The 13,525-nt window shown below is 34.9% G+C and overlaps 1 protein-coding gene across 3 annotated transcripts in view; it reads right to left on the reverse strand.

The window, feature by feature from the left end:
• Positions 1–13,525, reverse strand: part of MICU1 (mitochondrial calcium uptake 1) — a 258,934-nt gene that overhangs the window by 145,953 nt on the left and 99,456 nt on the right. Inside the window, exon 1 of one of the 3 annotated variants that reach the window (XM_016918531.4) lies at positions 10,307–10,491. The exons of the other annotated variants lie outside the window; for them this stretch is intronic. Within the exon in view, the coding sequence (XP_016774020.1) occupies positions 10,307–10,364 (58 nt within the window). The 5' untranslated portion in view covers positions 10,365–10,491. Of the gene's footprint in view, positions 1–10,306; positions 10,492–13,525 lie in introns of those variants that run through there. 3 annotated transcript variants of the gene reach the window in all.

Raw genomic sequence — 13,525 nt, forward strand, 5'->3', positions numbered from 1 at the left:
GTGTGTTGCCCCTTCACTCTTGATAATGTCCTATGAAGCAGAAAAGTTTTAAATATTGAAGTCCCATTTATCTATTTTATTATTTGTGCTTTTGATGTTATATTTAATATTTCATTACCAATCCAAGGTCATGAAGATTTACCCCTACTTTTCTACTAAGGGTTTTATAGCATTTGCTCTTTTTTTTTAGGTTATTGATCCATTTTGAGTTAAATTTTGTATATAATGTGAAGTAGGGGGTTCACCTTCATTCTTTTGTATGTGAATATCTAGTGGACCTTATACCATTTGTTGAAATGGTATGACCTTTTACCACTGTCTTACATGCTTGTTGAAATTCAATTAACCATAGATGTGTGGGTTTATTTCTGGACTCTCAATTTTCTTCCATTGTCTGTGTTTATGCCAGTACCACATCATTTACATTTTTGTAATTTAAAAAAATTGCAGTAAAATGCATATAACAAAATTTACCACTATAAACATTTTAAAGCATAAGTCTCTTCAGCTCTGTGCATTTTTTTTCATTCTTTTTCCTCTCTGCCTCAGACTAGATAATATCAATTGACCTATATCTTCAAGTTCACTAATTCTTTCTTCTGCCTGCTCAAGTTTGCTGGTTGAATCCCTCTAGTCAATTTTTCAACTCAGCTCTTGTACTTTTCAGTTCCAGAACTTCTATTTGGTATCTTTTAAACAATTTCTATGTATCTATTGAAATTTTCTGTTAGTTCATACATCATCCTTTTAGCTACTTAACTATACTTTAGGCAGTTGATCTAAAGTCTTTGAGTAGTACATATAATGTCCGTGCCTCCTCAAGGATACTCCCTATTTCTTTTCTTTTTTTTTTTCTGTGATTGGGCTGTAATTTATTGTTTCTATGTATGCATAATTTCTTGTTGAAACTGGACATTTTGTATATTATAATGTGGTAACTCTCGAAATCGCATTCTTCCCCTTCCTCAGGGTTTGTTGTTGCTACTGTGGGTTGTAGTTGTTTGTTTAATGACTTTATTAAACTCTTCTTGTAAAGACCTGTGACCTTTGTCATAGGTCGTCACTCAAGTCTCTGTTCACCTTAGTGAGCAACTAGTGATTTGACAGGTTTCCTTAAATGCTTGGAGCGAAAGGTGTAAAAATACTCTCCGGATCTTTTCAGACTGGCTCTGTATTGGGCATTTCTTCAATGCTTACTTAGCAAAACCATTTACAACTCTCTCTTAGCCTTAAGATTCCGGCTTGCATGGGGCTTAAATGTCAGCCAGACATGAAAGCTCAGGATCTTCTAAGGTTTCTTCTGAACATTCATTCAACCCTAAGCCTTCTACACTCCCCTGTATATGGTGAAGCATTTCAAATCACTTGTTCTCCCATGTATCTCCTTACAAAGCCTCTTCCTTCCCAGGCTATTTGGTTTGTCTGCTTGTCCCAGCTGCTACAGTATTATTTACCTTTAAATCTTTCTGACAAATGCTGCCCCAGTCCCCTAAAAGCTCTGAAGCAGGTGAAACAAAGGCAAGCCTCAAAGCTGATTCCTTAGGGAGCCACCAGACAGGTTGATGCCCACATCCAGAGTCATCCAAGAACATGATCCACATTGCTCGTTCTGACACAAGCAAACTCTGTCAGGAACATGGGCCGCCATCCTTACAGCTGCCATTGCACTGGGGACTTGGGGTGGTCACCAGGTAAGTTAAAATACAATGTTCTGTGAATAAATGTTAGCAGCTTCTTTCTTTTAAAGCGTTCTCCTGGTTGTTTTAAGTCTTTCATTAGATTCTAGAGATCTGAACAAGTTGACTGACAATTTTTGGCAGCTTAATTTTTGGTTTAATGGTGGGATGTGGTTTTGGAGTTCCCCGCTGTGTCATTTTTTCTCTCTTTGTACTTCTTGACAGTTTTAAAAGGCACAGGTGAGTTATATTGTAGAATATCTCTCATTTTGAATTAGGCTGATGTTTCTTTGTGATTAGATTCATATCTAGCTATCACAAACTATGAATTCATGTTGATACCTATAATTCCTTTCTAGGATACAATTTGGTCTTATCCCTCACACACTTGTTACTACCTTTTCCAAAAATGAGAAACCTGGTTCCCATTATCATCAATATATTTATTCAAGCTTAGAATACACAAAAAGTAGTTTCACAACTGCTAATCCCATCTCTGCAGAAAACAAACATATCTATATCATCTAGAGTCCAACATTTGTTACTTTTTTAAGGAAAATCTACATATGTTGAAAAGCAAAAATCTAATGTATAATAGACGTCTTTATCAAGATATGGAACATTTCCATCACTTCCGAAAGTTCTTTTATGCCCCTCCATAATAAATTCCTACCATATTTTCACCATAGATGAGTTTTGCCTGTTTTAGAAATTGATATAAATGGTATCACTAGTATATACTTTGGTGTCCTGCTTCTTTGGCTCAGCATAATGTGGGGAAGATTCATCCACACTGTAATCATCAGTTCACTTTATTGCTTAGTAGTATTTTATTCTGATCATTACAAAATTAAAATATATAATAAATGTAAAAGTGTTCCTATTTCTCCACATCCTCTCCAGCATCTGTTGTTTCCTGACTTTTTAATGATTGCCATTCTAACTGGCACGAGATGGTATCTCATTGCGGTTTTGATTTGCATTTCTCTAATGACCAGTGATGACGAGCTTTTTTCATATGTTTGTTGGCCACAGAAATGCCTTCTTTTGAGAAGTGTCTGTTCATATCATTCATCCACTTTTTGTTGGGGTTATTTTTTTCTTGTAAATTTATTTAAGTTCCTTGTAAATTCTGGATATTAGCCCTTTGTCAGATGGATACATTGCAAACATTTTCTTCCATTCTGTAGGTTTCCTGTTCACTCTGATGATAGTTTCTTTTGCTGTGTGGAAGCTCTTTAGTTTAACTGGATCCTATTTGTCAATTTTGGCTTTTGCTGCCATTGCTTCTGGTGTTTTAGTCATGAAGTCTTTGTCCATGCCTATGTCCTGAATGGTATTGCCTAGGTTTTCTTCTAGGGTTTTTATGGTTTTAGGTCTTACATTTAAGTCTTTAATCCATCTCGAGTTAATTTTTGTATACGGTGTAAGGAAGGGGTCCAATTTCAGTTTTCTGCATATGGCTAGTCAGGTTTCCCAGCACCATTTATTAAATAGGGAATCCTTTCCCCATTGCTTGTTTTTGTCAGGTTTTGCAAAGATCAGATGATTGTAGTTGTGTAGTGTTATTTCTGAGGTCTCTGTTCTGTTCCATTGGTCTATAGGTCGTTTTGTGATGTGCTGTTTCTAATTCTTTAGTAAAAAGGTCTACATTGTTCTTCCATGCTTTTGCAGTTGGGGTGGTAAAGAAGTAGAGAGGGAGAGAAGTTACTTGTATGTTTTCAGAGGCATGCTCTTGTTAAAGAGTGGTTCAGGTAAATTTAGGATTATGTATCTATTTACTAACTCTTAAGAATTTATAAGTGAATTTATAGAGTATCCAAAACTCTGAGGAAGATTCTTACAAAATTCATGACATAGTAATTACAGACACAAAAATTATCATAAAACCATCAAATTTGATATCTCAAGTTACTCAAAGCTAGGAAGAACATCAAATAAATACGTCAAAATTTGGGAGGAAATGGGAGTTACTAGAAAACAAACTTTTAGATTATTCTGTGTCTATGGCTGCTTCTTAGCTGGTGTTTTAAAACCAAAGACCTGATTCTACCATTTGATCCAGCAATCCCACTACTGGGTATTTACTTGAAGGAAAAGGAGTCATTATACAAAAAAGATACTTGCATATGCATATTTATAGTAGCACAATTCACAATTGCAAATACGTGGAACCAGCCCAAATGCCCATCAATAAACAAGTGGATAAACAAACTGTGGAATATGCATACGATGGAATACTACTCAGCCATAAAAAGGAACGAATTAATGGCATTCGCAGCAACTTGGATAGGACTGGAAACTATTATTATAAATGAAGTAACTCAAGAATGGAAAACTAAACATTGTATGTTCTCATTCATAAGTGGGAGCTAAGCTATGAAGATGCAAACGCATAAGAATGATACAATGGACTTTGGCGACTCAGGGGTGTGGGGAAGGGTGAGGTGGTGAGGGATAAAAGTCTACAAATTGGGTTCAGTGTACACTGCTCGGTGATGGGTGCACCAAAAATCTCACAAATCACCACTAAAGAACTTACTCATGGAACCAAATACCACCTGTTCCCCAAAAACCTATGGAAATAAAACTTTTTTTTTTTTTTTTTAAAAGAAAGAAAATGTCAAGTAAAATGATCCTTCATTTAATCTTTTAGATGGTGTTTAATCTTTTACTAAATTTTAAGTCATTCTTTCCCCTAAGCAAACACCACTTATACACTTCAGGGGTGATATGGAGGCATATTCCAAGGAGAATATAATCTTATCAGACTGGTAATAATGTTCTCTCACTGCCCCAGAAGTAGTTATTTACATTTTTTGTTATTTTGTTGTTGTTGTTTTCTTTTCTTCTTCTTTTTTTTTTTTTTTCCTGAGATGGAGTGTTGCTCTGTCCGCCAGGCTTGGGTGCAATGGTGAGATCTCAGCTCACTACAACGTCTGCCTCCCAGGTTCAAGCGATTCTCCTGCCTCAGCCTCCTGAGTAGCTGGGATTACAAGCATGTGCTACCACACCCAGCTAATTTTTGTATTTTTTTGTAGAGACAGGGTTTCACCATGCGGCCAGGCTGGTCTCAAACTCCTGACCTCAAGTGATCCTCCTGCCTTGGCCTCCCAAACTGCTGGGATTACAGGCGTGAGCCACTGCACCTGGCCTGTTTTCTTTTTTAAAAAAAATTTTGTTATTAATACACATTTATATTAATATGTAATTTTTACTAGAAAGTATAACCTAAGGATTTATATTTAATTCAATATATGTAGTAAATTCAAATATAATAAACTATAAGAAAGAAATTTTTTAATATAAAAGTTGAAAGAAATAGAACACACTTCAATTCTATTGTAAGGGTATATAATGTGAGATTAGGTAATAAATTATCAGTTCAGTTAAAAAAATTTTAGTAAGGGTCTATGAGAAATTTGTTTCATCTTCAAGTTCCTGAGGTAAGACTCTACCAATCCTTCAGTATACATGCTGAAAATTATTTAAATAGAACTGGATATTCTTTTTTTTCTCTTTGAGATGGAGCCTCACTCTGTTGCCCAGGCTGAAGTGCAGTGGAATGATCTCGGCTCATGGCAAACTGCCTCCTGGGTTCAAGCGATTCTCTTGCTTCAGTCTCCCGAGTAGCTGGGATTACAGGCATGTGCCACCATGCCTGGCTAATTTTTGTATTTTTAGTAAAGACAGGGTTTCACCATATTGTCCAGGCTGGTCTTGAACTCCTGACCTCAAGTGATCTGCCCGTCTCGGCCTCCCAAAGTGTTGGGATTACAGGCGTGAGCCACTGCTCCCAGCCAGAATTGGATATTCTTAAAAGAGATTGTAATTGCAGATACCTTACAGAGCATTATGTTGTTTTATGTGGCTTAGAAGTTACATTTCAAACTTGATTCCAATCACTTGAATCTCTGAAATTAAGGATATGGAAGCAGAATGCAGGTCAAATGACAAGAATAGCATTTCTATTCAATTTACTGACCAATGTTACCTCTTCTTAGAGAAGAAAATTATGCAAAATGTTTTAAAGCAATGTGCTCACTAACTTAAATGAACAAAATATAACTGTTTTACTATTCACTGATATGACCTAGTCTTAGATCTTACTTATTTCAAAACTTAAAGTGTAGTTATAGGTACAGTATCACCAACCCATTCAAATTACTGATCTCAAGTAAAGGCAAATGGACATTATTACAGGTTTCTGGTATTGATCTCAACTGCACCATATCCTGGATATTTTCATTTTTTAGATAAGCAGAAAGACTTGAAAGTAAACTTATTATATAGCAAATTATACACTACACATGTGTAACTGCTACACCTCACAGTAAGTCAAAAACCTAGATTTTTGTACCAGATGACTTTATGCTGAAGCACTCACACTTTAGTTTCTGACCAATCACATAAACTTATAAAATACATGGTTAAAGTTGCTGGTGCCATGAGGGGCACTGGAACTGGGATTTCCAGACTCATGAGCGCTAAGTGTGCTCAAACAGTAAATCCTAACTAGTTACAGGGTTGATCAAAATAGGGTTAGTAATTTTGCCTTCTGGGACTCAAGTATATGAAGCCAAAGAGAGAAATCATATCTAGAAACTTATTTCTTCTAGTTAAGATCTAATTTTCAAGTTATAAAGTTAAAAAAACTTTTTCTAGTTAATAGAAGTTGATGGACTATGTCTGCAAAATCAATGCTTACATATCATCCAGAAATTCAAAACATCTTTGGCTTATAGAAAATGTGATGAAGAACACAGCTTTACTATTTAAATTAAAGTGTCATCCTTTATGGGGATGAAATCCTTGGGTTATTTTAGTATTAATATTTTGCTACATTGCTGAAATACATTCAAAGTCTATCTAAATCCCTTGAGTAATATTTGAGGTTGTACATCAAAAACAAATTAATGATAATATGCTTCTTCTGGAAAATACAATTTTGGCATATCATTTCCAAATGACAAATAGTATTTCTATCTAAGGTTGGGGTCAAGGTATGTGGTGGGGTGTTAGAAAGAAAGAGAAAATTCAGCAATTTTCCCATGCAATTAATGCTTACACTTCATTATCTAGTTGGTGCATGGATTGATGCCAAAGCCTTGGTAAAATATCAATCTTAAACAATCACACTATTTCCAATCAAATTAAAAATGTTGCACAGCTAAAATATGTTTTTCTTATTCCCCACCCCATCTCTGAACTTGCAGAAGGGTAGAATTTGGGGATATATCAGATAACAATGAAATCAAAATGTTTCTAATTTGAAGTAGTTTATGATTCCTCCTTCTGACTCAAATTTTCTTCTAAGCTTTTCAAAGGTAATATCGCATTTGAGGCAAACACACATAAATTACTGTGCAACAAACTGGAAGGTGAATGCTTAAGATACTGTAAACTTCACTATGCCAGAAAGCAACTCTCTTTTCAGTCCCAATTCTAACCACCTCAGCTGTGAGAACAATTCCAAATACCTGGAATGCAAAGGTTTTCTTATCTCATTAACTAGATGGCTTCAAAGATGGTACAAATGAAGATGTTTTTAAAAAACAGTGGCAGATGATTTGATTAAAAAGCAATAATAAAACATTTTAAAAGTCTACTGGAATGGCATTAACTTTAAGGAAATGATACAACTTTACTGCAAAGGTTTGTTTTAATCCTCAGTATCTGAACGAGGTATTATCAAAACTCTAGAAGGAGAAAATCTTCAACTCTACCATGTTATTTCTGCATACTAGCTTCAAAGCAGCTTTGAGCAGGGGAATCTATGTTTTATGACTTGATTATCTGCTACCTAAATCTAAGAATTTAATTTTGAACTTTGGCCACTCAAATGGATCAATGCTAAAAAGAAAGTCCTGAGATCAGCAGCAGTGTTGTTTTTAGTCACTTGGGTTATAAAAAGTTTCTCTACCACTTAATGTAAAAACAATCTCAAGTAAAAATCTTGAAAAATAAGTCAATATAGTGATTTCACCTTCTTTCACTTGGAAAAAAATTTGTATAAGAAAAAAATGTATCATAAGAACAAAAATTAAAGTTTCACTCTGAGGATCACCGTTCACAACCTTGATCTAAACTGCTTTAGTAACTATCACCTCCCAAGAAACCGTGTTGATGAAGGATTTTAAAAGCAATTTTGAAAGCAAACAAACATTTATAGGTATCCCTTAAGCACCAATGACCACTAAAGACAACATTAAAGACCACGAAAAACTTAAGCATTATACTTCGCATATTCTGGAAGTATATGAATTGGAAGTGGCTGACCTCAATTACAGGTGTCAGCATCTCATTTGATTTATTCTCTTTAGTAAATGCCAGGCACTGTGCTAGGTACTTTATATTTGCATTATCTCTTTAAGTCCTTATTGCATACTATTATCTGCACTTTATGGATAAGAACACTCAGGGTTAGAGAAGTCACATAAGTAGCCAAAGGTGACAATACTATTAAGTGGCAGGAGACTCCAGAGCCCATGTCATGAATCATTATATGTTACATTGTATCAACTGCACAGGAACACACTGGGTATCTATATTGTTCACAATTTCTGGAAAATGTTAATCAGGACTGAATATTTTTGAAGTAGTTCACTACCATAAAATATTTACCTTGGGGCTTAGCTTGTATCCACTAAGTTAACTTGAAGTTGAAGAGGAAAGTCCAAGCCAATGATACAGGTGCACATTTTTTTTTAAGGCTTTCACTTACTCAAATGCATATTTCAATCATTTTGAAATGTGCATCACTTCAAGAGTGTAATGTTCTTTATAATTTTTAATTAATAAATGTTAGATTAATCTGTAATTGGTGAAGTTTTTTATTCAAGTTTAGAATTTTAAAAAATACATCATGCCAAAAACAAATATGCAAATAAAGGACTATCCTCACACATTCTCTACAACCAAAGATTATAAATAGATGGTCAGGCTAAGTTGAGAACTCATTTTACCAGAAGAGAAGGAGAAATAACTTGTTTAGTATACTCTTATAGAACTTTATTTATGTGACCTTAAGCATGCTAGAATGTGCTAAAATATAAGAAAAAAGAAGTTGGCCTGGAACTAAAGAAAGTTCTCTGATAGCAAAGTGATTTTTGAATCTTGTTTTATGATGAAAAAGCTAAAGATGAAGGTGTAAGAAATGCAATGGTTAGTCATGTTTATGTTTTCAAATCAACAATGATAAATCGAATGGGTTCATTGATCCCAAATTCAAACACAACATAATCTAAAATAAAAATGGATGTAAAGATATTTTAATAGGAGTCTGAATATTTGAGACAACTAAGTAAACTACACCCTCCTTTGGCACACTTAATGATTACATTATTATTAATTTTCTCAACTTGAATAATCAAACACATGGGTTAGATTAACAAACTTTAGTAGTGGTGGGAACTCAGAGACTGGAAAGAGACATTATGGATACTCCTCACAGCAGTCTAAGTATTTCACAGCATTAATAAACTGCATCTGAAGAACAGCATTCTATGCTACCAGGAAAACAAAACAATCCCAGACTTTCCACAGGCAATAGAAACTTAGCATGCAAAGAACAAGTCACTGCAAAGAAGCAAGCAAGAAATGCCTCTTCTACAAAGTAACTGTTCATTGACCTTTGGAAGCTTAAAGGATTCATACTAGTGTCACCAAAATGAGTGATACTCATAGAACACAATGTAGGTAAACAATTCTCCCACTACCTAAGAAAAAGGTTTATTATTATTCTTTAATGTAAAAAGTTTATTCATAAGATAGACTTAAGAATGCAGAAAAGCTTGATTTTGAATCCCTGATCAACCAAGGACATTACCTTAAATAGTGAAAGTTTAAAGAAGACTGGTGCTCTTTTGTCACCTAGTGTGGTTGACTACTTAATGCTGCAGATTCCAGAGACTTTTAAGCACTTACCAACTGCTGCCTCTCTAATCTATTCCTAATTAGTAAGGACACCTATCCAACTCCAGCCATTGTAAATCTTCCAGCCGTAAGCCATACAATTATTAAAGGAGAGGAAGAGTTTTTAGCTACCCTCTACAAACTGTCCTACCATAATCAGAGAACCGGAAGTGGCTGGCCTCAATCACAGGTGTTAGTATCTCATCTGATCTACTCGGTACTCTGTATGATGTTTGTGCCATGGCTGTTCTAAAATAGAATTCCCAGGATTAGAAACATTGATAATGGAATCGTCTATACATTATTCTGACATAATTTTTACTGTATTTGTTGGTTTGGTTCAGAATGCAGTTAAAGACAAAGGTATTTAGGAAGATAATCTATTGTACTAATAATAAGATACCTAATTTGAGGGTTTGGTAAGAGGGACTACCAAAAATTACACCCCATTTTTCAAACAAAGGAAGTATAGAAAAAATGTACTGTAAAAATAAAGAGCACCCTGTGGTCTTCGTTAGTTATATTAGTTATTTTAAACCAAAAGATGTTTATAATTCAGCTTAATTTATATTCAATTACTACAACTCAGTTTAATTTATATTTTTAAGACTGCCAGCCACCAGAAATGTGAGAGTAATATTTTAATGAATAAATTTTAATAATTTATAAACTACCATTAAAGAGCCCAAGCCTTCAAAGATCAATTTAAAAAGTACCTTTAGGAGTGTCCTTGAAGATCTCCTTGGCCAGTCTGTAAGTATATATTCTTTTCATGGTTTTCTCCAAATATTTAGTTGCTTTTCCAAGTTAAAGTCATTGATTAGCTCAGAAAAGCAAAATAATAAAGTCTTTCTAGGTGTCCCATTTGCTCCCCCTTAAGCCATTTTACTGAGCAAAGTGCAACCAAGCAACTGCTTATTTGTATTTATTATGTAAGAAATTTCAAAAGAAAAAAAGATTAATTTTTAACTTGAAGTTACTGTTGTCTCATCAGTCCTGTTACAGTTCAAGTAGGAACATAATATCCCAAATAAGACTTTTTTGTTTTTGTTTTAGAGACAGGGTCTCACTGTGTCACCCAGGCTGGAGTAGTGTCACAATCTTAGCTCACGACAACCTCCAACTCCTGGGATCAAGCGATCTTCCCACGTCAGTCTCCTGAGTAGCTAGGACTACTACTGTTTTTAAATGTTTTCATAGAGATGAGGTCTTGCTATGTTGCTCAGGCTGGTCATGAACTCCCGGTTGCTCAAGTGATCCTCCTGCCTCTGCCTCTCAAAGTGCTGGGATTACAAGCATGAGCCACCAGACCCGGCCTCCAAGTAAGACTATTTAAGTGACTCAATTAATTAAGTATCTCTTATGCTTAACAAGAGTGATTAAAACAAAATTTCTTAACCTTTTGTGTAACACATAATGTTAAAACTTCCTTTTAAATCATGCTGGGTATCAAATTCTCTGGGACTTGTGCAGTGCTTGGATTGTCATATTAAAGATAAAGTATGTTAATTTAAAGTGACAGGAACGAAATCATTCTGAAGGGAGCAGGGCAAGGACATATGCATCATGCACTGAACCTTTGTTCCTGAAGCATTACTATGGATTCTGGAGCATTAAGTAATTTAAAGCACATGCTGCTGAGTCAGTACCTGCCAGAAATCCTAATCAGAAGATGAGAAAAAGAAAAAACATTGACATTGTTTGATTATATGAACAAACTAATCAAATATACATATCACAAAACATAATATACAAAGAAACAGTTAAAACCTGTAATAATATCACTGAACACCTGGAAGTAGGAAATGAGGAATACATAGAAATGTTTTAGATATTATCTGCTAGGCACAAAACAAAACAAGGATGTCTCATTACCGTTTCTATATATAATATTTTTTTAATTTCATGGCAAATAGTTGCTTTGCCACTCATATTAATATAGGCAATCAAATATGGATGAGTTTAGATAATTAGTAACTACTCTAAGAAAGAGTACAGAATGGCTCCTTAGAAAAAGGTCTCCTCCAAAATTATGCTGCATTAAATAAAGTGATATCCACATTGGTATTAAAAAAAAAAAAGCAGTCATCCTGAAGGCTGGCATTTGGACAAGCAGTTGTTGTTAGCTAATTTAGCTGGGTACCACTCCAAACTATTTTCAAATATCAAATGGTTTTAAAGATTTTTTTCAATAAATAAACTTCACTGACCAGGAAATAAAATTTGACCTATATTTACCATCCTATTCTAACCACACTGAATAGCACTGTAAAATTTCTTGACTGAAAAATGGATGCTATTAACAATTCACAAGCCTACAGCTGGAACTTATGTGACAGAGCCCAAGGGATTTTACGGCACAGGAATGAGATGAATCACTGTGAACACAGGACAACTCAGACATGTGAAATCGAACTGGAGGCCTCACTTTAGTTAATGGACTCGGTATTTAACCTGGGCTAGTTGCTCATTACAGAGATAGCACAGGAGATTTTTATAGCTAATTAAACTGGGAAGGAAAGGACTGTGGAGAGAACAATTACGCAGAGGGTATACTAGTCTGCAGCTTTTCAAGTAAACGAAGAAAGAAAATCATATATATGATAGCAGAGAACTCCTTTCATAAACTGAGTAAAGGGCTCAAAGTCATGCAAAACAGCTATAATTTGTAGAGCTAGATACTTTACCTATTGTCCCAATTTTACCGAGAATGTAACTGACAGAGAGGTTAACTGGTCTCTTGCTCAAGGTTACCCATCAGTTATGTGGGAGAGCCTATATTTAAATACAGGACTGTCTATATCCAAAGTCCACACTCTTCATCCCACTCTATTACACATAAAGAAGTTCAGCAATCCACAAGACTATGTTTTTCATACCAATTCAGCATACTTTATAACATCTACTAACCATTTACACACAGCTGCCAAACAGAGTACTGAGATACTCAAAATGGAAATGCCTTGGAAAATATTTCAGATACCAAAGCCAGATTTTTTTTTTTTAGGGTTATGGTATATAAAAAAGAACTAAAGTTGCTAATTTGAAAGAGGAGCTAAAACTGAGTAAATGTTTTAAAAATAATTTAAAGAACTTTGGATGGGAAAGAAGGAAGATGGCAAAATCTGTAACTAAAAATAAAACAAAATTCCAGCAGGTGTGAAAGGATATGAAATGTTGAATTTGTTCCTCAATTCACTTTTGTAAATTAATTACATTCTTTTTTTTTAAGACAGAGTCTCACTCTGTTGACCAGGCTGGAGTGCAGTAGCACAATCTTGGCTCACTGCACCTCCGCCTCCCGGGTTCAAGTGAATCTCCTGCCTCAGCCTCCCAAGTAGCTGGGATTACAGGCGCCTGCCACCAAGCCCAGCTAATTTTTGTATCTTTAGTAGAGTTAGGGTTTCACCATGTTGGTCAGGCTGGTCTCGAACTCCTGACCTCAAGTGATCTGCCTGCCTCGGCCTCCCAAAGTGCTGGGATTACAGGCATGAGCCACTGCGCCCAGCCAGTAAATTAATTACATCCTAAATTTTGCTTGTCTAAAGACTATAATGAGCAGCTGCATTCAAATGATGCTATATTTAACATATAATTAATCAATATTTGAAAGAGTTAATAAATTGTTTAGTTTATAATAGTAAATTATAGAGACAGGATTCCAAATTATCTTAAATACTACATGATACCACCTTTCCTATGTCTAATCCAGTTGTGTATACGACCTCTTAAAAATTTTACTACCTTACCTAATACTGTTTGCTCAAAAAAAAACCTTGATTATAATCAGCAAAGATCCAAGTTTTCAAATACAGGTGACAGTGCTTACTTTAAGAGTAATGGCTTCAAAAAAAAAAAAAAAAGAAAAGAAAGAAAGCACTTCTGAAGATGTCAAGTGGTACTCATGGTATATGAAACAATAATGGAGCCAATAA

This window comes from Pan troglodytes, chromosome 8 (assembly GCF_028858775.2).
Source record: "Pan troglodytes isolate AG18354 chromosome 8, NHGRI_mPanTro3-v2.0_pri, whole genome shotgun sequence".
NCBI classification, from domain to species: Eukaryota; Metazoa; Chordata; class Mammalia; order Primates; family Hominidae; genus Pan; species Pan troglodytes.